Here is a 26,760-nt window from a genome sequence, read left to right on the forward strand (position 1 = left end):
TGGAAGAACACACCTTCCTTTCTATCTTTTCTTTGTGTAAATTATTCCATAAGCCTACCAATTAAGGCAACCTAGAATCATCTTTCTTTTAGAAGATTATGATCTTTCAAGGCTTTACTTTTTGATGCAGCCAACAGCTATTTATTTTTCTGCTTCTTTATAAGCCATTTGTTTCTTTAATTTCTGTTTTAAGTTTCCCTATCATTAGAATAATCAGGATAGTGTCCTGTCAAGAAAATATGTTATACAGCTTTTCTCTAATTGTCTAAAGAGAAAGAATTCAGATTTTTTTTTTTCTTCCTAAACATATTAAAAATGTACTGGAAGACCTCCACTGTTTTGTCTCTAAACAGATCATATCAAGCATATAGGAAACATACAGATTATCAAACGTAATCCATCCTGGGGCTGTCAGAGAAAATGCAAGAGAATCAAAAAGTATTGGACTGAAAATATTTTTATGATGACATTTGCAGTACTGCCCCTTGAGAATTTTACAAAAGTAACATTTCTATTCCTTCCTTATGCAGTCTATGGTGCTTTCAGCTGCATAAATAATAAAATAAATTCAAAGCTGCCAAAATTTTTTAATACATTGTTTTTCAAGTTGATTTTTCCATCAGAAGTTGCTGTTGTCTTATTAGCTGTTTTTCTTAGCTGTATTTACACACATTTAATGAAAGGTAATTTTCATTTTGCCAGTCTTATCTTTGGCACATTTTTCTACCTATTAATATAACCAAAAGTATACTTCAAAGGTATTTTTATAGCTTAGGATATGGACATGCAGCAGTCCAACAGTGGAGTTGAATTCAATAAAAATACAAGTCTTTCTTACCACATCCTGGAAATCAGGGAGTTGGAAAAGGTGTGGGAGCCACAGCACATTGCCAAGAGGGTATGAACATTTAGTAAAAAGCTGCAGTTAGCAGATTTTACACTATTTTGGTAGAGTAGTAGTGTATATGTTAAAAGTGAGGATCAGTGTCACTGTGCAGCACTACTAACATTGTTTCTATAACATTGTACTAATTTAATTAATAACGCCTTTAAAGAGATGTTAATAAATTGAAAATGTTTCTGGAAAAAGCCACAAGAATGCCAGCGATTTTGCTATATTCTAGGAAACTGAAGAAAAATTATGAACTTTAGCAAGGAGAAAGTAGAGTGAGTGAATGAGTCTGTTTTGTTATAGAGAGAGCTTTCTCTAACTTGGTTAAAGAAGTGTGTGAATTCTGGAGCTGAATCAAAGTCATAGAATAGGACAAAGTGACCACATCTATACTGGTAGACATTGCTTTTTAATGTATTGGGTAGATGTGCTTCATAGTGTTTCTGCAGTGCCACAAAAGCCCCCTATGGCTCCCTCTCTGCCCATATGTTTGGGTTTTTCTCTGGAGGAATACAAGGTTGCAAGGGGTGAGGTGCATGCAAATCTCTTATTAGCACGCAGTCAGCCTGTGGTCAGGATAAACCGGTAGAAACTGGAACTTCTAAGTGTGCCACAGAGTATACCTGCCCTACAGTATGTATACTTCCCTTCAGTATAGACACCTGCCTTCAGATTTCCTCTGACAGGGACATGCTGGGCAGACACCTGAGTAGCATTCCTCGTTATCCAGAAATTACAATATCCTGGGAGAAGAATATGAGTATCAGCATTCTGTGTCTAAAATTGTTTGTGAAACACAGCATTTTTTTTTTTTTTTTTTTTTAATACAGTAAGTATGGTAGATACTACTAAGGCCCATAGAATTCTATATTAAAATGTGTGGAGTATGGTTATATGAAGCTGAGTACCAGGAAGCCTGAAAATATCATCCCTTCATTCACTGTTAAGTGGGTCCAAATATGAGGTCTTTTCATCTGCACAGCGTTGAACTGCGCAAGAATCTTCTGTCTTTGCTATTGCATTTGTTGGTAATTAGCTATATGGATTCAAGGTATACTTAGGCTTTGGAGCAGCTCCAGGGAAGCCTTCTACTCAAGCATGATATGTTGAAACGTATACAGAAATTTGGCTATTTGTAGAAATATGGTCCCTTACAACTGGAAATTCAGTCTGAGTTTTGAAACTAATCCCAGCTCCTTCCATGTGCGGGACAGTTTATTCCTGCAGTGACACCTGTGTGATCCCCTTTTGTTTAAATTCTGACTGCTACCACATGGCTCTCAGAGGATCTTCACAGATTTAATGACTGGCTTCTGTGGGAGTTTCGTGACAATATGAAGGGAAAAGACACTCAAGTTTTCTCAGTTGTGCAGGTTTGGTGTGCTTAAATTAATGAACCACACAACAGTAATCCAGTTCCTGTATTTCTGTGGTGCATGCTTGTGTCCTTAGTTTTAAGAATTTCAGTGAATAGCCTGAAGTGTGTTAATTGGAGTGTATGCACTTCCATGTAACAGCGTGTAAGAGAAGTAAAATTATTTCACCCTAAAAAGGAAGAGTACCATTGGTCTTACCAGGTTTTCAGTAAATTTCTTAAGATAGTTGAAATAGCTGTCACGTAAGTTGGAACTACAGACAAAGGATCAGATATAAACTGCTTCTTGGTGGTCCCCCAAAATGCCATTAACAACTTACTAGGAATGGAAAACAAGGAATAACCTGTCACCATTTGTGAACAGAAAGTCTATGATTTGTGACTTCAAGGATTTGTGCATCTGTGCTTGTGATTCATTCATTGTGTTCACAAATGATCTGGAAAAAGGCATTAATAGTAAAAAAAAAAAAAATTAAAGTGAAGAGTTACTCAGTAAAATATAAATCCGATCATGAAGCTGCAGAAAGATCTTGCAATTCTGAAGAAAAAAAGGTATGTTGAACTGCTATTAACCCTTACCAGTGAGATGTTAACAGATATGCATAGAGTTTTCTTGATGATGAGCTGTTTTGGGGAAGATGCAGTTTGCATACAATATAGAACAGGGCCTGAGAAAAGAGCTTTAGTTAGTACAAATATCTGTTTGAAAATGTAGTCAAAAGGAATGGCTTCTTGCAATGCAGGCAGGATAGAGTCAAAAGATCATTTTCCTATCCTCTGGTAGGCAAGAGGTATCTAGAATTTGATAATGGAGCAGTTTTTAAGAGGAAGAAAAGTAGTACTTTTAGAAAAGGATGACAGGTTCATAGCATGATACCTAGGGAAGTGATCTCACTAAAGCAAGAGAAAAAAATGTCAATAATTATAATTTGATCTCCTGTGAGAGGTTTCCTGTGTTTATAGATAGGAAAGCTCATATTTTGACTGTGTTACATGGAAAGAATCTGCAAGACATAGTCACAGCTTGTGTGGGAGTGTTTGGGGGAGAGTATACTTGAAGAATATGCCGAAGTGTTAGGTAAAGGACTGTGTGGAAAAGATCAGAAGGAAATTTAGAGTTTTGCTTGTGTTGGCAACTAGTTAGAAAGATGATTTTAATTTGGATGAGAGTATTCAGATCTGGAACAGAGAAAGAGATCATAGTCTCCTTCCAGTGACACTATACCTGTATTCTATTGTAATCTAGATCACTGGCTATTGGGCATGTCCACATCAGGAATATGCATACTTATTTTTATTTATCAGAGTTTTCAATGTACCACAGTGATGGTGAACACTTCTCTTCATAGTCTATTCTTTCTTACCGTGTGGCAGCTCTGGACTGAAGCAGACAAGGCTGATGCAGCTCCATTATGAAAGGATGTAAGCAGATGCTTATTTATGCAGGAAATTATGTTCCTCAACATGGTACATATTCAGATTTCCCATTTTCTGATGGTGGTTTCAATTGAGCCACACAATTTTTTACTTATCTAGTGATGCTTTCTGAGATTTCTCCCTAGGTAGGTGATTTACATTTAATTTGTATACTTACTGGGATTCTCAGGAAAGTGCCCAAGACTGTCAGAGCCAAGAGCATGTCTTATCTGTCCTTCTGAGATCTTTTCCTGAACAAGTCCTCTCATTTCCTAGGTAGGTTCAGAGTGGAATCTTCCCTTTAAGAGCAAATCCCTTTCCCACACGCTTTCCCAGTGACTCTCTTCAGCTCTTCAAGGAAAGACTTTCTTGGACATATTTGACACATCCAGCCACTTGCAATGCGCTGTGCTGTGTACAATGTACAAGATGGCTTCAGAGCATTTACAATTTATTTATTATTCACTGAATATTCAAGTTGACTATCCCATTGAAGTCTCTCATATTTCCTTTGTTGATAAGAGAAATGTTAACTACTAAGATGCATTTTGATTTAGTTGTTCTGTCCAGGTTCATAGAGCCCTGAAGCTTTATCTGTTGTCATGTCCTGGAGCGCAAAGTACTTGGAAATTATTATCAAGCCTTCTACACATGTGTTCATGTTGCCACTTAGAAATAATGGGGGTGACAGCAGGAATCTGTAGAAGATTCTCTTCCATGTGCAGGGAACTCTGCACTGTTGAACCAGCATGCTTAGCATCAGGTTATACCTGACTGCTTTGAATTTGCTCAGGTTGTTGAACATTTTGGAGAATGAAATAAACCTTTTTGAACTTTTGAATTATAAATGATAAGTGCAGGATGAAATTTTAGAAGCTGACCTTTAGTACTGGATACTTCCTCTTTCAAGCAATGCATATAGTTATATCTACAGTGTAAGTATATGAAGCAACATCTCCATCGGTGTAGAAATTGAAGTTTATTTTTGTTTTTGCAGATGGAATTAACCTGACATAAAGATTAGAGTAAAAATGAAAATCAGAACATCAAAAATACTGAGGGTCCATCTAAGGATACTTTATAGGACTATTGTTACAATATGAATGGAGGGAATAAAGAAAGAAAAGAAGATATTATTTCTGCTAACGATGTTGATGTTAAAGTTGGCTGAAATTCAAGGATGAAGACGTTGGAATTCTGGTTCCAAGTTTCTGTGAAAATAAATTATTAATGGTATTAACACACCCACTTTGAGTAAGATGAGAGACAAATTGGTTTAGTGTGGAAATGGCAGAAAGAGGAATTCAGACTGCTTTTCTGAAAAAAAAATATTATTTCTAAAAGTTCTTGAAATGGAAGAGAAATTAGAGGTGGAGTGAGAGCTGGACAGACAAGCAGATTAACTGTTGCCTTCTGAGAGGAGAAAGGATGAGAGTGGTGCTGCAAGTGTTAGATCTAGAAGGATGTTACATGCATAGAAAGGGATAAGAAGGCAACAAAACCATCACTGTTTTGATATGGTTGGATTCTGTTTTGGCCTTTTGTTAGACCTCTTTATTCTTCACTGAAACAAGCAGTTCTCTTTACATCCATAGATCTGAGAATATTAAAAGAACCACAGGATTTATGACAATCCCCCTTCACAGAACAGCTCAGAGTTACTCACTCACATCAGGCAGTGAGATGCATAGTCCCCTGAGTCACTTACATTTGACTCTGAAGTCATAAAAGAAAATGCCACAGGAACACATCCTGGGTATTATTTTACCAGGCTGGAAGAAGCACGTTATTCATTAAATAGAAATTGCATGCACTTATTAGCCTTTTTGTTTAGGCTTACAAATTCCTTCTCCTATTAATGTGTGGAATCACATGAAGATAACTCATCTAGATGTTCATTAAATAATCATGCTAGAAGAAGTACTTGTACTGTGATGGTATCAGTGCCCATGAAATCTACTGAGTAGTTTGCTTAGGGATGGTTTGCTTGATTAGGGATAGGATCAGGATTATGCACATTTTGCTTCTGTAGACCAAGATTACTGAAGACAAAAAGATCTTTTCATTCCTTAAAATTAGCTACTCCCCTGCAAAACTTTTTTTTTTTTTTAATTTCTTTTTTCTCCTAGCAATTCCTTGGAATCCCTTTCCCCTTAATCTGTGCCTGGAATATGCCACTACTTCCATGCCTCTGAGGCATGCCCATCTCACCCATCTCTTCCCCCCATCCCTCTACTGTGTTTGTCAGGAATATCAGCCAATCAGAAACTTGTGCTGTTAAACTGTATTGGGAGGATATGCAGAGGTTAAATACTGGAGTACTTTATGCATGAAGACTAGTGGTTGACATACAGTGAAGTCTTTGTAATTTGGAAAGATGCAGTTGGCAGGTTCCTCATTTCTTCTTATCTGTTGCTAGTGTCCTACCCTCTTCAATTCTCTGGTTTCTGTTTGGTTTGTTTGTTTGTTAGTCTTCCCTAAAAGATGTCATGTGGACATTCCTTAATGTTTTTCAATTGATCCAATATATATTTTTGATACAGATGCTTAGACAAAGAGATGATAAATAAATGGCCTTGAAACCTCCATTAATAGAAATGCACTGAAAAGTTTTAACACAGATGTGGAGTTCAAATACATACACACAAATTGACTATGCCATGCATTTTAGAAAGCACCTGTTGGTTATAGTCATTAATACATTTTTCCCAGGATAGCAGCGGCAGGATTGCAGTAAATATGTGTGCTTCATGATGGTGTATTTTTATCATCTTCTATAGGGAGAGTATGTTATAAATACTAGGAATGTCTAGAATGTTTACTGGATTTAAAAATAGAGACGAAAGTGCATGATGTTTAGCTGAACAGCAAAAAAGCATATTTAAAGTGAATAAGAAAATAAACAATGTCTCCGAAGTGGTTTTATTTTACAGTATATCCAAACAAGGCTTTTTGGTAATTTTGAGTTTTTGTCAGCTTTCTAGATTTTTATCAAATGTCTGATTATTTTGGAACTGAGGAAAAATGCCAGTTTAGTTTTCTTATGGTTAAAGTTAAGGACTTCTATTTAAAGATTTTCTAACCACTCCCTTTACAACACTTTTACTTAAACTGTCTCATAATTTTGTGTTCTGTATGTTAGTTAGAAAGGGTTATTGTTATGTGTCTGTGAAGCTTTGAATTTCCTCAGAGAGACAGACTTTTCACAAAAGAGCATTTCTTAACATTGAAGCTGAGTCCCAAGGTCACTCATCCTTCTTCCTAAGATGATCTGTCCCTTCCTATCTTGACAACAGTGAATTCTGATGCTTCAGTAAATTGCAAGGCTCTCAAGAAACAATGTGGACCTGTGCTTTGGTGCATAGTCCACACACATGGACATGCATCCACATGAAGTACCTTGAGTAGTCCTGATGGTACCCTAGTGATTTTATTGACTCTTTGGTTGATTTAACCCCAACCAGTTACTAGGACCACGCAGCCACTTGTTGATTCTTTCTACCCTCCAGGGGGGGATGGGGGAGAGAACTGAAAGAGAAGGGAGGAACCTGTGGGTTGAGATAAGAACAGTTTATTTGGACAGCAAAAGAAGAGAAAAACCAAACCAAACCAAACCAACAAACCCATCACCAACTGCAATATATATATATATATATATATATATATATATATATATATGTAGATATATATATATAAAATAAGTGATGCAGAATGCAACTGCTCTACACCCAGTGACCAACATACAGCCAATCCTGGAAGAGTGGAAACCCAGACAACAGTTCACACCTGAACATGATCACAGCAAACAGACAGTCCTGGAAGAAAAGAGAGAAAGGCTGAACAGCCATCTCCAGATATATATGGAACATTATGCTATTGGTAAGAAGTACTTAATTGGTCAGCCTGGATGTCAGTCGAGGTGCTGTCCTGCTATGCTTCCTCCAAGCTTCTATGTGAACCTGCAGCTGGAAAGGCAAACAATCCTTGGTCTCTGTGGCAGCAGCCAAAACAGTGAGTCCTCACAGTCTTTTCATACCAACTGCAAAACACAGTCTAACCTACTGGAAATAAAAGAAGTAATTCTGTCCCAGGTAAAGGCATGGGAAGTTCAGTGTGTTATCACATTTTTCTCATACTAAATCCAAAAAAAAGACTGTGCTACCAACTACAAAGAAAATATTCTAACTACTATGAAGAAAATTAGCTCGATCCCAGCAATACCAGCACAGGCATTCAAGACACTCTCCCTGTCTCTCATTTGTGAATGAAAATTTGTGGGATCTTCAAAATTCTAGAAGCTTTGATGCACCATTGTATTTTCTGGACATTTGCAGAGTCGGAGATGGCCACTTGTCTAGTCTACAGAGTGACCAGAGCTACTAGCTGTGCTTCTTAGGGAGAGTCCAGATTAACTTTACACAAGAGATATTGAATATCATTTTGAGATATAAGCATCGAGACCTGAAAGCAAAAAATGAAAGCACACACCAAGTATGAATATCAGCATTTTTTATTTTCTTGGACTGGGAAATCTAACTACTTGGAAGATGTTTTAACAAAGGCATAGGAATTGCTCAGATGTCCATAAAATGCTGTCTGTGGTGTAAGGTGTAAAGCAGCAGAGGGTGCCAGAAGGCAACAACTTGTGGATTCCATTGTAATTAATGGGAAAGGAAGGGGAGTGTAACTAGCAATGTTAGGGTGGAATGTGGTTTGCATTGTGAATTTGGCTCCAGAAGAGAGAGAAGATGCACTTCTTGTAATTTTAAGCACTTATGCTTTAAATTAAAATAAACACTGTGCAACAAATTGTGAAGCTTTTGGAGGTATTGTGTTACGCATTATGCTGAGGTGACCATGCTTGTTACTGAATCATCTATACAGCTACATATACTCTACATAATAAGCAGCTATACGTACTCAGAATTTCAAAGCTTGGCCGTATAGCAGAGGCTGCAAGACAGAAGGATAATACAGCAGCACAGAATGTCCCAGTGATGTAGTGTGTTAATTACAAACTAACATGGTAACAAAAACCACCCTGTCCTTCTGCATTTGTAATTGTTAAATTAATTTTAAAAGACTTGACAACCTTCTGCTGCTTTCCTTCTGGATCATAAAGTACCAAAAATTTGGTGCCAGATCAAGCTTTTTCAGCACAGATGAAAGTTTTTCAGCAATATTGCCTTACTTTCAGAATATAATACAGTTACAATGTTAGAAACTGAAGGGATACAACAGAAATTAAGTACATACTGAAATTACTATGATCAGTCCAGATGTATTTTCTCACTCTGCCCTTGATCTTTGCTGGAACAGGAGCCACCTATATCTGCTGCAGCTAATGTTAGCCAGTTTCATGGAAAGGATGCCAAATCTGCTTGATTTTACAGTATCTTTTACAGACTTACCATTCTGGAGTTCCTTGACTTTTATGCATAGTAACCCGTCTAAACTTGCTCTTTTATTTGGCAGTAATTATACCTAAAGAGTAAAGTCCTCTTCGAACCCTGTTACAAATCCCTTCCCCCCTACAACGTCTCCCTAGTGCCCTATTGCTGGCACATAGGAATGAGCATACACTGCTGCATCAGAGCAGTGTCCCCAATATCTAAAGCTATTGTATTAGGGGGACTAGAGGGTACTCCTTTGCCTGCTCTTTCAATACTGATTTGTGCACTACTCTTGTGATCACTGCTTATTCCATCACATGTCAAAATGAAGCACGCTGGGTTTCTCAGAAAAAAACCCTTCTGTCTCTTATAGCCAAGTCCACAGCGATGGGACTGGGTGCAGAGAAGGCACTTTTTTTTTTATTGATTGCAATTACTGCTCTGCCAACCTTCTATTTCTGTCAGGAGCCCTTGGATCTGCCCAGTTTGGAATGGCATAAGTTACCATTGAGCAGCTGAAACTCTGTGTTAGTAAAGATTTTGGCAACAATGAACTGAACTTAAATACTAATGTTAACTCTAAATATAAATTCTGTTACAGCTAATTACCCTATTATAGGCAATACTATTAAGGTACACAAAGGTAAATAGGCTTAAGCTAGCAGTAGAACAGACAATATTTCAACAGTATTAACTAATCCTTTCTCATGTAAAGGCTCTTGATCAGGTTAATTAGTATTAACATAATCTTCTTATTTTTTTTTTTATATTTTTTTATGTAACTTGTCTGCTTAAATCCACTGTGACCTGAAACTTAACCTACAAATTGTTAGAATACAGTGCAACCATTTTTATTTCAGCATAAATAAATAGCATAAATACAGTAATCTATTTGGCAGCTTTCTGATGTGCAGAAATTATTTAAAACACTCCAGTCTGAGGAGTCTGCTGACCATACGATCCACAGATGATCATATGACATAAATCAGAGATATGCTTATTTTAAGTTGCACTTATTTTAAGTTGGCCCAGTGTCTGGATATAAATTAGTCTGGGCAGGCTTCAGTTTCACAGTCATGCCAAGATGTATTTTTTGTGTCAGGACTTGATTGTATTCAGTCTCAGAAACTGATCACAAATATTTTTTGCTTTCTAAAGAGTTGATATCAACTTAGAGGATTTGTTTACCTACGTGGTTCTTATAAATTATTTCAGATGGCACCCTGACCAGCACCAAACCTGTGCAGTCCTAAAAATTGAATCTAAAAAGTCTTCCTGAAATAGAAATATGTTTGTATTTTAAATTGTAGCTTTTGGCAGTCTTTAATTCTATAATAAGTATAATATGCTTTGTTTAGGCTTGTATTGTCAGCTAATTGAAACCGTATTCGAATTATTCATACCTCTTGATTCTTTAGAGTTTCTTCGGAATTACAATGGGAGCGTACCAATGACATTCTCTTCTAGGGAAAAAATGCCACAAGAATTTTCTTTGTCCCAGGGTTTTTACACTTGAGAGCTGAGACCTATTTACATGTGATATAAATAATAGTTAATAAAGTTAGCTATGATTTTGTGTATTCTAACTGCACACATAACTAGCTAACCAGCTTTCCAGTCTAGTGGGCTGTTTTGCCTGTCATTCACAGTTTTCTCAGTAATACCTCACAATGGTAACTTTAAATTAGTTTAGTTTTGATATGTTTTGTTTTTAAAGCTCTCAGTTCATAGACAGATCAGCCACAACAGTCCACAGTAAACATATGTGCAAGGGTGTCTTCACAGTTCTTGTATATATAAGGGTTCTATTTGGATTTGTTAGCATAAACAGTTTTGAAAGATTTATGTTGTTACATCATATAAATTAATATATTTGAAGACATGCACCCCCTTCAAAGCCCAGCAAATGCTCTTTTTTCAAGTAATACTGGCTGTATTTTGTAACTTGAAAACTCTTGGATAAGTATTTAAAACATTGCTTCCTCCTGCACTTCACACTTCATTGCCTACAACTGGAAGTAAAGTGACAACAAGCAATAACTGTTTGTTCAGGCCTCATTTTATAGGCTCAAATACTTCTGATGCTTGTTATAACATTCGGCTAAGAATTCAAGAAAAAATCCTGGCCCTGTTGAATTTGAGAGCAGATATCCCATTGCCTTCTATGGTTCCAGGCACTTTTATTTTCCTTCACTGAGAATCTAGACACAAGACCTTGTGAAAATGTGTAAAATGCTTCCAATGGTTATTATCATAGAACAAAAAGGTAATTGTAACAGCTGTTTATAAGCATGGTATAAAACATATGCAGCATGACCTATTTTTATATATATATATATAATGCTAAACATGGTATAAAATACAAGGCTCAGGCACTAGCAAAAGTGAAAGTCTGAATCTGAGTCTATCAATTATGCCTATAGTTTAATTTAAAAGTTTTAATAACCTATAACATCAATTCATCATTGATTTTGTTTCTTTTGAGTCTTTTTCTTGAGCGTTTAGATCCATTTGAGTCAGTAAAATGAAGACTAAACATAAAGGAAAATCAGCAACTTAGTTATGTTCTCTCCTGCATATGGTTTCCCCAGGACTTTAAGTTCCAGCTGGAGGACCTGCCACATGACTTTAGACCTACAGACATCTCTGGGCTGTACTTTTAGAGATTGTTAATAATAAGCATCTTTATCACTTTCCTTCTGATGACCTCAATGTCTATAAGTATTTTCCACAGTAATATTCAAAATATATCTAATTAAAAATAAAATCAAGATGTTTACAAAATCAAAAGGCCAGAAGGATAGGAGAAAATTATCAGTGTCTCTCCTGCAAAACTGTAACATTATGATTCTTGGTGTAATCAAGAAAGCATAAAGTACATCTGGATGAATTCCATTTGCAAAGTTCAAGAGATGCAGTGAAATACCTCATAGCTTATCTATAATTATCTTTTAAAGGACTCATCCTGTCACTGGTTATAATTGCCCTTGCTTCTGAAAGCTGCCTTCTGTGTTGGGTGAAATGAAGGTGCTATGTACTAAATAGTGGTTAAGGTGGGAACTTAAATGCTTTCAAAATTTCAATTAAATCTAGTAAAAAACCACTGTATTGTAGACTCTCCATTGATCTAATGAAGAGAAACTCCTCTGTTTTAAAGAAGTGTGCATTTACACCAATTTTTGGAAGTTGCTAAATTCCATAAATATTTAGATGCTTGTACCTTGCTGACTTGAAAGTGTTGCGTGACTAAAAATCCAAATTGTAGACTGGCTCACTAAAGTGATGCGTCACTTTAAAAAATACTGTGTTTGAACAGGGTTCCTTTAATCATTGCCTTTTAAAATGTCCTCCCAGGATAGTATTTCCCTTCAGTTTAGTGTTCTTAGTGAATGTATATGGCTCTTTCATGATGGCAGTCGACACAGGCCTGTGGAGATGGAAGCACTGAAATAGGGAGGTACTTTGCAACCTGGAAGAGAATTTTTCTCTGTTCTTCTCTTTTGATCCATGTTGCTTTGGAGTCATATTTTAGCTTTCTAAGAAATTCATGCAAAGATATTGCAATGCATTCATCATGTTCTGAATCCAAATGCAGTAGTATATTCAGGACCAAATTCAGCAATATACTCCAATCAAAAATCTAACACTTTATTCTCATAATTTCTATTATAGCAGCTCAAAAGCACTACAGAAATTATCATCATAATATTTTGTGCTACTGTGTAGAACCGGGTAGTGGAAATGCAGACAATACACAGAAGGAAGAGTGGTTAAGAAAGGCAGAAAAGAGAAGAAGGATCACACCATTATATAGGTGTACAGAATAAAATTTTGCATTCATGTTTGTTTTTTTTTTTTTTTTAATATGAAAATGACCAGCAGATGTTCATAATGTTATGTTCGGCCATCTAAAAATTATGATTAGGGTTAATGCTTGTAATAGCCAAATTGTTCATTAAATCGTTGATGTGCACAAACAGAAAAGACATCAAACAAAAAAATTTGTACTTGAAATTACAGAGAATATCTCCCATTCCCCTCAAGCTTTCCAAGCACCAAGCCAGGGGCTAGGTGAAAATTCCGCAACACCTATGGTTGCTTTTATGTTCCTGACAGGACTGACATGACAAAAAGCATAGATTTCCCACTGTAACATTTTATTTAAAATAATACACACTCGAGCTTATACTCTGACCTCAACAGTGACCTCATACATTCTTTTATCAGCAGGTCAGTACATATGTCTGCTGAATTCTCCAAGTATTTGAGAAGTTAATTTGTTTTCACATTTCTGGGTTTGCTGGTTGTATTTCATGTTTGGAGTGCATGCTGGAAGAATTTGATGTGCACGTTCCTTAATATCTATTGGAAAAGGAAGTGGAAGGTATTTCAGTTTTAAAAAAAACCATCATCCTTTCCTGAAAAACTAACCAATAATTAAATAACTCCAGCATCATTTCCTAAAAATTTTTGCCTGGGAGGCCTTCTACATACCAGTAGTTATTATCCTCTAAGGTAAAATTCTCCCCAAATGCCTCCAGTAAATCAGTTTTTAATTTGCATACGTGGTCTCTTATTGCAAAGTCAGTGCTGAGTTTGGAACAGTTTTTGGACTGATGTTATATAGTTCAATGATAGTTATTTTCATTAAATGTTCCTTATATTATTCACTGCAAGTAACGAGGAGTTTGTTAGAAAACAGTTAAGCCAAATGTGTGTGCGTGTCAATGTATTCTGCTTAACACCGTGAAATACACTATAATTTCCATAGAAAAATGGAATGTGCCTTGCATCTGAGTGAGGTAACAGGCCATGTGCAAGAGCAAGTCAGCAAAATGCACTTAATATCTCCCAGCAGGACTGCTAACACCTGTTTTATCTGGGTGGGTTTTCAAATTTACACCACCCATGGAAACTTGACATTGTCTTTCAGTATAGTTACAAAAAAAATATTGCAATAACCTGTTATGTTAGGAGTCCACGGGAAATAAATTATTAGAACATAAACAATGTGATTTTTAAGTCTCTGCTTTTCTTTGTATTTTGCAAGGCTTACTGGAGAACTTGTTTATCTCCCAGTTCTCCCTTTCTTCGAATTTCCCCCATTTCTACAAAATGAACTGAGAATTCACAGCAAATTTCAGCCAGTGTCAGTAATTTTTGGTCAAGGGAACAGCGCAACGTGCAGCCTGCCATACCGGGCTCTTGCACAGAGACTGCAAATTTGTAACCAGAGGTTCCTCAGTCAGGTCTCTCCAAATTTTGTCTGACTCTGGACCACATTTTTCCCATTGTGTTTACTTTGGGATTTGGAAGAATTTGGGTGTGTACTCTGGTCTTCAAATTGTCCTTATTAAGTAGTTCTAGAAGTAGCAAAAAAACATTCTTATTATGTAATAAAACTATGTACAGTTTCTCCATGGGGAATCTTGGTGGAAATAAAGACTTTCAGACAGTCTTGCTCCATAAAAATCTTTTAGTATTAATTTAGTGTGAACACATATATATGATAATAAGCATACCCAACTTTAAAGACTCAAGAAAGAAGAAAGCAGATGACTTGCTTTCAGGTGTATTAAACTAGTTTAACCTGTGGAATATAAAAAAGAAACTAGTCTCATTGTTATATTTCAACTATAGGAATTTACTCACGTTTTTAACTTTGGAAGTCTTTAATCCTGCTCTTTCATTCTAGCTATAGTAGAGATAAATTTGAGAGAAAATGTTTTCTGCAGCAGGATCTTATCTTTTGGAATACCTAGGAATCAGCTATTGTTGATAACATCATACAGCAATACAGTGTAATGAAAATACTACAACGATTTTGGAAGTAAAATTTCATGACAGCTTTTTGCAGAAAACAGGTAAATCGACAACAAAGCGTAACTGAATGAAACACATGGCATAGATGGTGTTTTGCATAATGACTGAGGGTACTAACTGGTACTTTTACAAATAATTAAAATAAATCTTACCATATTTTATAGCAAATAAATCAAAATTGGTAACATTTTATGGATTAGATACCTTTTGTCCCACAGAATATGTGCAAAGACATTAGGGATTCTTTATATTTTAATTGTATTACCCTTTATAATTTTCCTAAAGAGGTGAGCAGAACTTCAGATGTGATGAACATCTGTTTTTAAGAGAAGAACAGGGGATTCCAGTTACTGAAGATTGTTTCAGTGATCATTTAAGAATCACCTAGACTCCCAAACACTGTTGAATATATGGCATTTGAAGAACGGATAGGCAGGCGGATAAAGACATGGGACTGGGTAATCCATTTTGATACAGCAGTTTTCATTTGGAAAGATGCTTTTGGCTTCTGTTGAACCCCCTTGGTGTAAGCTGGCTATCAGAAATGGGTGTTTGGGCCCAATACGCATCTTGACAAAATCGTAGTATGTACAGATATGTACAGCGCAGACATGATAGCAAGTAGAATAGCAGGGAGTGTATTCAGCTATCACTAGTTCGAAATGCAAAAAAATTCCTGAGTTGTTTGATTTTTATTTTTTGGCAAAGGAAGTACTGGAGTTCTGCCTATTTCATACATAGTGAAAAAAGCCAAATGTCCACTTGCCTGGTTTATGAAATCTGGCTTTTTAAAATAATCTTAATGATAAAAATGAAGATAAAAAAATATGTCAATATAGTACTGCAAGCATATTCTCATTATAGCTCTGTCTTGTAGCTTTCTATCCCTGTGCTTTAAAGAGCATCATAACAGGAATATGAACTAGTGAAACCAGCTGGGAAGAAAACTCAGAAAGAACAAAGCTACAAGGGAAATGAAAAATCTGGGTGTTTCCCACACCACAAGTGACTAATCAACAAGTCACATTGTGTGCAATGGATGAGTCAATTAAGAACAGAAAGTGAACTTGTCCTTCTCAACCTCTGAGAACAGCTTTAGGTGTAGCAGGTTGTACAAAACTGTATGTTTGGCCAAAAGAATAGACCTTTTGGTAGTGTGTGTGTGGTAGGTTTAAAGCGGTATTTGTGAAAGTGCACATGACCAGTTCATATATTGATCTCTATTAGGCAAGGGAAGATCAGAGCTTAGGCTATACCTACAGTAAAAAGTGTTGCAGTTTCTTCTAGAGCATTCAAATAACTAAGTCTACCATGAACAGCTTCATTCTCTCACCAGCTCCAACATGTGCACCGATAATGCTTTTATCCACACACGAAGGCATATTGGTTACTTGCCTGAATCTCTGTTCTTTTTAGAGCCTGCAATTAAGAGTAGAGCACTGGCACTTCACCTACTACTAAGGAAGCAGCAAGAACTCAGAACATAGTGTCTGCTTACATGTTTACGTCAAGTGAAAGTCAGACAGACAAATAGTATCTGCTCTTTTACTTTTCATTTTATTAATTTTATACTGTGTGTGTGTTGTGAATATTTAGAGTCCAGAATGCTACCTGTAAGGCCTGAATTGTATTTTTATTTAATTTTTATTCTACAGAATTTGAATGAGAATCAACTGTTTAATAACAACAAATTATTTTCTAATTCTAGAATAACTTACATTCATTGACCTCCACAAATTTTGTTAGTGATGAATATCCATGGGAAAGAAGGAGTCAAATACAGGTCTCAGCTCAGGGTAGTACTCTGGGGAAATTTAGGAAGAAATCTTGCTGGTAAAGTGTTTTTGAAATACAATTACTGTGACACAGAATATCTCATACTGTAATACTAATCTCAAAGGACTACAATTTAATATTGGTATTGAAAAAAGGAGCAACAAAAACTAAACAGTTTTATGGAGTTTCTGTGCTCTGGCAGGTGACTACATATGTGGCTCTCTGGGTTTCTGTGACAGACTATTTCCATAAGTGTCCCTAATCAGCCATCAGCAAAATTAGAAAACTTCTACAGAGCAAATAATTTACCAAATTTATCTGAGGCTTTAGGCCATGAATCAGAATGTCAGAACACACACAGACCTATAGAATATAGTGCTGAATTAAGTGCTAACAGAAATTATTGTTTTACTTTTGCTGTTAAAATAATCAAGAGAATTTTATGAGCATATATGTATAAAAACATTCTGTAATAATAAGGTGTCATATTTGTAAAGGTATCCCATTCTTCAGCAGGAGGAATCCAGCTTGAAGTATTCAAATAACAACTAACTTGTATATGTGTCTATATGTTCTTGTAAACCATACTGTCATAAACTTAGCAAGAGAGTTAGTCAAATCAAGATATTTTTCAAGATCTTATAAATACAGGAAAACATAATGCTGTATTAGTCATCATTACTTGTCTTCTGAGCATCCCATAATTAAATTTGTTTGGAAGTGAAGAAAGTGTTTTCTGCCAGACAAGAGAGATGAAAGCTAAACTTGTTAACAACAAAAATAATTATGATATATAGACATATTCTATATGTTGAGTCACTGGTGAGTTCAATCCCACAAATGAGCTCTTCCTGTAAGTCTGCTAACTGCTGGGTATTAAGTACTACTGTTTATCTACAAGCAAGACCCACGGTCTGGTTTACTGATTTATTTCTGTCAGTAAAATTTCAAATAGCTTCCAGTCAAAAGCAGATTACCCACAACCACGCAATGTAATATGTTACAGCAGATTTGTAATGTATCTTCTTTGTATGCCGTGTAATGTATTAATAGTATCAGAATTGTCATATTCCTGCTTAATTGTACATCATAATTTGCTCTATACTCCCTTAAAATGTGGATGTAGAAATACCTTGGGGCTCACTAGTACTTATGACATAAGTATTTCAGGTGTTTTCTTTTTTTTTATAATGCTGTGTTTATGAACAATTTTAAAATGATCCGATTTATGAAAGAAGCTTAATATATTTTAAGAATAACTCAGTAGGCTTAATTTGAAAAGCGTCAAATGGTGTTATCTACCTGATGATGACTGCAGATCTTAATTCCTAAATAATCATCTTAGCTGAGTTGCTCTGTACCCGTGATGCCAAACCTTTCTTCAGTTTTGATAAGTGATTTTATTATCAGACAGAGAGTTTTTACCTCTTAAAATTAATCTCATGTAGTGTTGATTGACTTTCAACACAGTTGAATAGCTAAGTGGACAAATATCTACATAGCAAGTAAGATTCATCATATCATTAATTCTTTATCCCATTTATAGATTTTAAGCTTTTTAATGTGGCAGATCTGCTGTTCAACATACTGCACTTCTTCCACTATTTTGAAGCTTTAATATAAAATCAGTTCCTTGAAGCAAAAAATGTTAGGGATTCTCAGTGATGGAGAGCAGTTCAGCAGCAGTCTGATTGTGGCAACATCCACCTGTAGAAACAAATTTGCAAATTTGAGTCAATTTCTGTCTCTTGATATGTAAGATTTCAAGGCCGTCTGTATATCCTGAATTCTGTACTGTAATGAAAAGCATCTTCTGGTACAACACTTGGTAATTCTGCTGATACTATTTTCACTAATGAGGAAAACCAGCTCTGTTATAAACCCGTGCTTTTTGCAAGCAAAATTCATTACAGAATTGTGGGCATACATAAGATATAAAATTTTATCAGGCATCTGTGTTAAGTGCCACACTGCAAAATCTTCAGCCTTTGGTGTATAAACAGGTAGAGTTTTACACGCTCAGTGTCAGTTCTAGGAAGAGTTTACCCCAGTGTATAACCACCCCACCACTGACTACTTAAATAAACATGGGATTCATACCACTCTTGATTGAAACAGTACTGAGGAGTGGAAGCTGCTTGAAATCTCTTAGAACTTTTGTAATTGCAAAATTACTCTCATCTGTTAGTAAGTTTGAATGAGAAGTGTTTGGGGCTGCTAGGGTTTGAGTTCAAAGAATAACTGTGGTTTGCCATGGCAAGAAGTGGGTAATTAAAACAATGTTTAGAGACACACTGAAAGCTTCAAATTCAGACAACTTTAAGGCTAATGTTTTCTAGAGTGAAGAGGAAAGAAAGGGAAAATAACCCAGGAATGTATTAATGAACATCTTGTCAAGTTTCCTAACAGTTCCTGAGAGTTCTATAGTAACTGCAGTTATTATCAGAAAACTGACTGTTAGAGTCATATTCTGACATTTTCAGTGTATTATGTGGCTGTGACTTGCCACACCAAACTTGCTCAATTCACGAGTCATAACAAGACTTTATTATAATGTTAACAGTGCAACCACAGTCTATTGTCTGAAAGTTGGCCACTGCTATTTCTTCATACACCACCAAGGAGCGGGATAACTTTGGGCCTAGGGCTTCTATCATAGTTCTCTTAGTGAACTATGAAGGAAAACAGAATTTGCTTTGTAGTTCTGCGGTATATGGAGTCATTGGTGTTCATAATAATGACAAGTTTTGTCTGAGAGTTCGAGAGTTGTGACTTCAAAGACACATGCTGTAGAAGTAGATACATACAGTAACCAACTGTCATTTCTGTAGGATATTTTTTCACCTTAAATGTTTGTTAAGATTTATGTATTAGGTTTACTACTTACTAAATATTCAGGATTGCAGATAGATATTGAGATGTTTTCACAACACATTAGTGCTCAAATGTTCCCTAATAAATTAGGTTTTGTTTATAGCTATGGTCTCCTGAACTACTGCATTGGGCACACGCTGATAATGAGAAACATCTTGGTTATGCTAGGAGGTCTGTTAGGAAATGTTTTGGTTATTTGGAGATGGACATTACTGATGTCAGTCTGATTTTTCTTTTTTTCTTTTTTTTTTTTTTTTCTTTCGCTTCTTTTTTTCTTAGGCTTCCAATGCTTAGTAGTGGAGCAAAATTTCCCATCTTTGAAGTAGCTGATTCTGCATTGCGGTTGATCTGAAAGTTCAAAAAGGCACTCAGTTATACAGCTAATATCCAAACAAATCTTCATTTCTTTTAAATACTTCAGGACAGGAAAATTTCCATTTAAATTGTTTTCTTATGCAGTTGACATTGTTTAAAGTTCGAGTAGAAATATTCTGATCATTTGTGTTAATTTCACAAACGACGCAGGGCTGTAATTAGAGGTCAAGGTTGAGCCATCCCAGTACCTTCCCATTGCCATCAGGAGTGGCACCACTTTTCCTCTCCCAAACCATGCCTGACTCAGGTTGGGACATGCCCTCCCCTCTGCTGACTCCCGTGCTCATCTGACCACATGGGAAACCAGAGTGACTGAAATACATTTGCATTTTTTGCTGGGTGAGTTTTCTTTAGGGAGCCAGCTCCTGGTGCTCTCAGAGATGCACCGGAGCCCAGCAGAGGCAGCAGCAGCAGGGCCCCATGCTGGGGAGGAAGAGGAGGTGAGGAAGAAGCAGATCTTCCTGTTTTGGTTGCAGCCAGCTTTCAACTGACTTAACCATGTCACATCTCTACACCTTGTGAAATGGCCTAGTTTTGTGGGTTATTTGTTATTTTGTTTTTCATTTCGGTCTATGGGGGATTTTTGTGTGTATGTTGTTTTGCGGTTTTTATTTGGTTGGTTGGGTTTTCTTTGGTTTTTGTTTGTTTGTTTGTTTTTAATTTGTTTTTTTTTTTTTGTTTGGTTGGTTTTGGGTTTATTTTCTCATGATGTAAATGTACATAAACATTTAAGAAATTGACAGAGTTCATGCCTGACTCCCTGCAGTTACTGTACTACGCCAGAGTTGGAGTAACCACATTGATTTTAGGACAGTTTTTCTGTACTCATAGCTCTACCAATTGGTGACACTTACCAAACTGATTTATAAAAACATTACGGTAAACCCCAGTTTTGGAGTAAATTTAGTTAGTGTTAGCTGCAGTGTTGTTTTTGGCTTTTTTTTTTAATTGATTTAGGAGAGAGATTACCATTCCTTATAAATGGTGGCATATCTTTGAAAACAAGTGTTTGAAAAGACTTTATTAATCTGTTTACTAATGCTTTGAAGTTTATTGTCCTTAAAAAGCACATATACAAAAAACTGCAGGTATTTATGAGTTTATAAATACTACCTCTGGATCAAGAGATTCTGTGTGAGCTTGTAATACAAACTTCTATGGTTGGTAGTAAATAGAACATTTATCTTCCTTTCAGCTAATATCATTGTCTGAGAAAAAAGGCAGAACTACAGTCATAGAAAGACGACAATAATAAAAGTCCTTCCTCCTAGGAGAGGAAGATACTGCCAAGGATCAAGTAGCTTTTATTCAAGGAATGGATTTACCTATCACGTTTTGATGGTTGAACACTGTTGATATGAGTTATTGTAAAATGTGTAAACATACAAATAAAAGTAACTGTGTGGACTTGATCTACTGCAGGTTGGTGGCTTTGTGTTGAATATTCCTTTATTTTAATATTGTCTAATGAAAATAGGTATTTAAAATATATTGTTAAACATTTAGTTTTACTTTTGTGGTTCTAATTGCCTTGAAAAAATCCATCTACCTAAAAAATGTGTTCTACAATCAAGTCTGTTGAGGGTGTTTGACATAGGACACCTGTCTATACATATTTTTATGTTTTCATAACAGCATATTTAGAGACAAAGTTATTAGTTTAAAGATTTTACATTTTTAGGTGAATATTTGCTTCATGTAATAGATCCTGGGAGGGCTAGGGGAACCAGCTCAGCATGGTGATTCAAGAGAAAGTTTTGGAACATTCTGGCTCCCTAATCTATTAGAAAAAGATGTATGAAAGGAGTCAAACTAGTTCTGTGATTTCTCATTTCAGAGGCAGAAGTTTTGTCCTTTAATTGATCTACATTTAGGCTATGCGTTCTTCTCTTAGATAAAGTTCTTGGTCTTAACTGTAGATTTCTTATAAACCACCAACAGAAGTCAGCACTGTGTCCTTCATTAAGCAAGCACTCTTCAGAGAAGCATAAATGTTAAATAAATTACAATTATTTAGCATAAGATTTGAAGAAAAAAAAATAGAATAAACCACTGCTGTTACATCATTTTCACAGAATTTCTACATCATTGCAAGGAAATACTTTTACTAACACATTTGTCAGAGGTTTGTGCTTACATTTTTTAGTTAGCTCAGTCACCAACATCTCCAGATGTATATTCTATGGATGCTTTCATTGCTACTTGTTTGCAGAACATAAAACTCAGTTTCATGTTAAGTAGGTGGGTTGCTGATTTGCCAGCATGCCATTCTGGATCGGGCATTTATGAATTGTTTTTAAGCACCAAAGTGGACAATGAAAGCTTTATATCAATTCCCCAATTAGCAGTAATCATTCTTGTTAAACTTTGGTAAAGAGCTGTACTATGCGATGAATGTAAAGTATTCATTCCTGGGCTGCTTCGTTTTTGGTTTTTTTTTTTTTTTTCTCCCTGCGTTTCTACATTTTGTCAAATAGTCTTATGCTGCTTGTTATTTCTGTTCATATTGCAGATTGAGAATGTTGATGTCTGCCTTAGCTTTCTGGCAGCCAGAGGCGTAAATGTCCAAGGTCTTTCTGCAGAAGGTAAGAGAAACAGATAATGAGAACAAATAATAGGACTTTTTTTCTGAAAACTAATTTTTTAATACAAATTATTTGCACCTAAATACCAAACACAGCTATCTTGAACAGCACGCAAATATAGATTCATGACAGCGAGACAGTTTAGATTTCCTTTTTATTTTCCCTTGAAATTTAACCCAGAAATTCAATATGTTTATGAAGCCTAAAACAATATTTTTAAAAATATGTCTTAATAGCAGTAATCTTTTAATGTTATCTTCACAATATTGGATAGGTATAGAGTTTCCCAGGCATATATTTTAGCTTGTTCATATATAGGATTCAGAACAACGATCATGGATATGAGAGTCTCGCTCAGTTAAGTAAATGCAGTGAAGACTATTTTTTAAAGCGTATTATTAGTAGTAATGCCGGCAGGATGAGTCCGAAAATTATACTATTCCTTTGATGTTACATATTAAGACTGAATGTTTTTGCTGCCTATATTATAGCCCTTTTTGTTGTATTATTCATCTCAAGTGACAGCCTAATGTGGTTACAACTAATTAAATAAATACATCAAATCAAATCCATTAAAATGTCTGTTGTAATCATTAGTATGCAATATTTGCCTTAGTAATGTAAAATTAAGTAAGGTGGATACTTTATCTTGTAAATTAATAAAATGTATACAAACATTTGTCCTGTAAGAAATTAAGCAGTTCTGCAAGGTGCTGTGCACCTTCAAAATCCCTCTGTTCTCGGTGACAGCTGAAGACAATAGGTATTAATAAGATGCAATCCTATATTTTAATTTTGCTTATAGTACAAATAAAAGCTAGAGAGGTGTTTGGTTTTTTTAGAAATGGTAATTTAAGTGTATTGAATATTAACTAGTGTTTGATTTTGAAATTAACTCAAAATATTTATCTTTCATGATCTTCACCTTTCCAGTACCTTAGCAAAAGTGTAACATGTCCACAATGTGTACTGTCTATTCCCTTTGTCAACTTATGGAAAGCTACTTAAGTGATTTAAAAGAACCTCTGTATATGCTGATGAAAGACAATATCGAACATTTACATGCTATTGTTCACTCAAAGCTGTTGAGAACTTGAAAGTTCTAGTGTAGCCTACTTTTACTTGCATATGAAATAACAATCAAATGTGTGAATAGAATATATTTCATGAGAATACTCTTCATTGTTTAATACCATGACACAGCACATAACACTTTCTTTCTATAAATTGTTAAATCAACATATGAGTGCATTCTGTAATAACCTCCTATATTCACAGCTTTGTTTTGCTTTAGGAAATAATTTATAATACTATATAATCTTGAACTGTATAACATTAAGTTCAAATACTACTAAAACCAATAATGCTACATATTGCTAAATGAAAGACTATTTGTAAAAACTTCCATTAATCTTCAAAACCAAATTTTAATGTCAGACCTTGAACTCTGAAGTAAGATTGAAATTAGTTTTGCTGTTTTGCAGTTAGTCATTAATCTAGTGCAAGTCCTCTAATAACTTTAAAGTGATGTGAGTGCAAGTTGTCACTCAAGTATGATTCCCTTAAATATACCATTTTCAGCATTTACAATCTTGAATATTACAATTTCTCTTGAGGAGAAGAAATCGAGAAAAATAGACTTTTTTATAATTAAATTATCAAGTTATCTTCATAGTGTTTTGTCAACAAATTTATATTTAAAATCCATTCAGTTTAGAAACCATAACTCTGTTTCTTGTAAGCAGCTTTGGGAAATATATCTTGTTACTACTGGGTGATTTATGAATTAGCAGTTTCACAAACAGTAAACCATGAGCTTAACAAGGACTGAAGATTTTGCAACAAGTTTCCCACCTCATTTTGACAGTTGAGCAAGGAGGTCTAGAACAAAAGTAATTTTCATATCTTGACTGCAGAATCTCTACTGGAGAACTCGAATGTGAAATACTAAAAGAGTTACTATAAAGAAAAACACTCTTCTCCTTTTCCCTGTAAGTGTTTAGTAGATATTAGAAGATTCTGGATTTTTTCTGTTGAAGAAAAATCTTCCAAGCCTTACTTGTATAAAAGTAGGAAAGAAAAACAAGTTCAAACCTGATAACATTAGAACTAGTAAGAAACACAGTTTAACACAAAAATAATAAAATTTTATATGATGAGTGGGATTTAACAAACAAAGGGTTATTTTTCTGAGCATTGTGATAGAAAAGCATAGCAATATATAAACTAGTATCACATACAGAAAAAAAAAGAATGACAGCAGCTTGAAGATGGATACTTAGATGTGTTTGTTGGGTATTTTAGAGGAACTTTTAGATACAGGTTTTATGTGCTCCTTCACAATGATCTGCCTTGAAACCAATGTGACTGCAAAAGTCATTGTTGCTTGAAAAGCTTTCTAATTCTGAGAAAGTTCTTCTGCCTATCTCTGGTGGTCTCATGGGGAATCAGAGATCCTGAAGGAAGTTCATAGGGAAGATGAGAAAGTATGGATACTTGAAACAGATTTTCATTTTGCAAAGTATATTCCAGTGTCCTGGGTTGTGTTTGCTTTTGAAGAAAAGGGTTGAAAGCATCACAGCTCCAGCGTTTGCTGCCTTGGTAGTGTATGTAGTAATATTTCACCTAATCGTATATGAAAGGAAGTTAATGTGGTTTAAAGGACATAAATATGGCAGTCATTGTTTATAAATTCTGCTTTAAACATTATTTAGGAATGGCTGTGTGACATATACAGTATTTAGATTTGCAGGGAAGAAGGCAGAAATTTTGGATTGTTGCATGTTAGGTTACAAGGCCACAGGCCTAATGAAAAAAATTCACGAGAAGTTCAGTGCCAAAGAAAATTAATAATGAGGTTATGAACAGACCTAAGTGCTGCAGATGATTTCATTAGAGCCTCCTGAGGCTTCTTTTCTTGAAACAGAGATGCTTTATGAGCAAATGATAACATCATCCTTTTAAACGCTCATCTCAGTCCGAGGAAAGGCTAAGCAAGTAATAGGAGACTTGAGTATGATGTAGTGGCTCACCAGAATGTCAGACGGGTAGCTACTTCAAACTCATGTGAAAGCTGTAGTTTTAAAGTCTTCATTAATCAGTAGTAATAGCAGTGTAAAATAGAAAGCTAGAAAATAATGAAATTGGGAAAATTCAAAGATGTGATCATAAACCTTTTTAATAGGAATTTTCCACTGATCTGCTTCTCTCATGTTCCTTGCAAGGTCTTGTGAATATATGTATGTGCTCATCCACAAGACTGTCACCATCTCCTCTTTTTGATTTTTCTAAAAGTCATTGCTTACTCCCTGCATGCACAGAATGTGCCCAAAAAACAAGAGTAATTTAAATCCGTGAGATAGAAGGGATGTGTACCTAAGGCCAGAAAGATTTTAGATTTTTCTGAATGCCCTTCTGCTTACTGGGAATATTTGTGCTGTGCTGAGGCAGGAATATTCATTTCAGATCATGTATGTTGTTTAAGGTTTGGTGTGATCTTCTTTATGGCCATGTACATATGACTTAATCATGACAACGTTATCAAGATATGTGTTTATTGCAACAATGATACCTAAATAAGCAAAGATTATAACAATCAATAAAGTATCAGTGATACTTAGCATAACCCTGATATTAGAGATAAATGAAGAGATATAGAGCATAAACACATATAGCTGTAAGTATGAACAGAGATGTTTTAATGTGAAATTGTTACAAAACTGAAGTGTAAACCCACAGTGTTTTCACTTCTTTTTCCTTCTTTTTTTTAAATAGAAATAAGGAATGGAAATTTGAAAGCCATTTTAGGGCTGTTTTTCAGTTTGTCTCGGTACAAACAGCAGCAACATCATCAGCAACAGTACTACCAGTCTTTGGTGGAGCTACAACAACAAGTCCCTTCATCTCCAGCTGAAATCAGCCAGTCCAAAACACACCAAGATATGCAGTCAAGGTAGGTTAAAAAGTTAATTTTCTCAGGTGTAAAAGATTCTTCTTTTGTTTGTTAAAAATGACACAAAATTGCATGAAAAAACCTGGCTGTTTTAAAAGACTGGATTTTTCCTTTTTTTAAGCTATTTTTGCAATGGATGTAGGAAAAAAATATCTTAAATATATGTTTGGTATTAAGCTTGCACTTCTTGGGAGTAAAGCTAGAGAGAAAGCAGAGAGCATACCCAATTACATTTAGTTCAAATTTAAATTAATTTTAAGGCATTATTACTCTTTATTGTTGATTGTACCATCCTTTGC

The 26,760-nt window shown here is 35.4% G+C and overlaps 1 protein-coding gene across 12 annotated transcripts in view; it reads left to right on the plus strand.

Annotated features, from left to right (window-relative positions):
• Positions 1-26,760, plus strand: part of NAV3 (neuron navigator 3) — a 554,398-nt gene that overhangs the window by 369,205 nt on the left and 158,433 nt on the right. For all 12 annotated transcript variants that reach the window (XM_071799425.1, XM_071799406.1, XM_071799412.1 and 9 more), the window contains 2 exons: positions 22,437-22,509; positions 26,284-26,461. In XM_071799425.1, the coding sequence (XP_071655526.1) occupies positions 22,437-22,509; positions 26,284-26,461 (251 nt within the window). The remainder of the gene's footprint in view (positions 1-22,436; positions 22,510-26,283; positions 26,462-26,760) is intronic.

The sequence above is a fragment of the Patagioenas fasciata genome, chromosome 1 (assembly GCF_037038585.1).
Source record: "Patagioenas fasciata isolate bPatFas1 chromosome 1, bPatFas1.hap1, whole genome shotgun sequence".
Lineage (NCBI taxonomy): Eukaryota > Metazoa > Chordata > Aves > Columbiformes > Columbidae > Patagioenas > Patagioenas fasciata.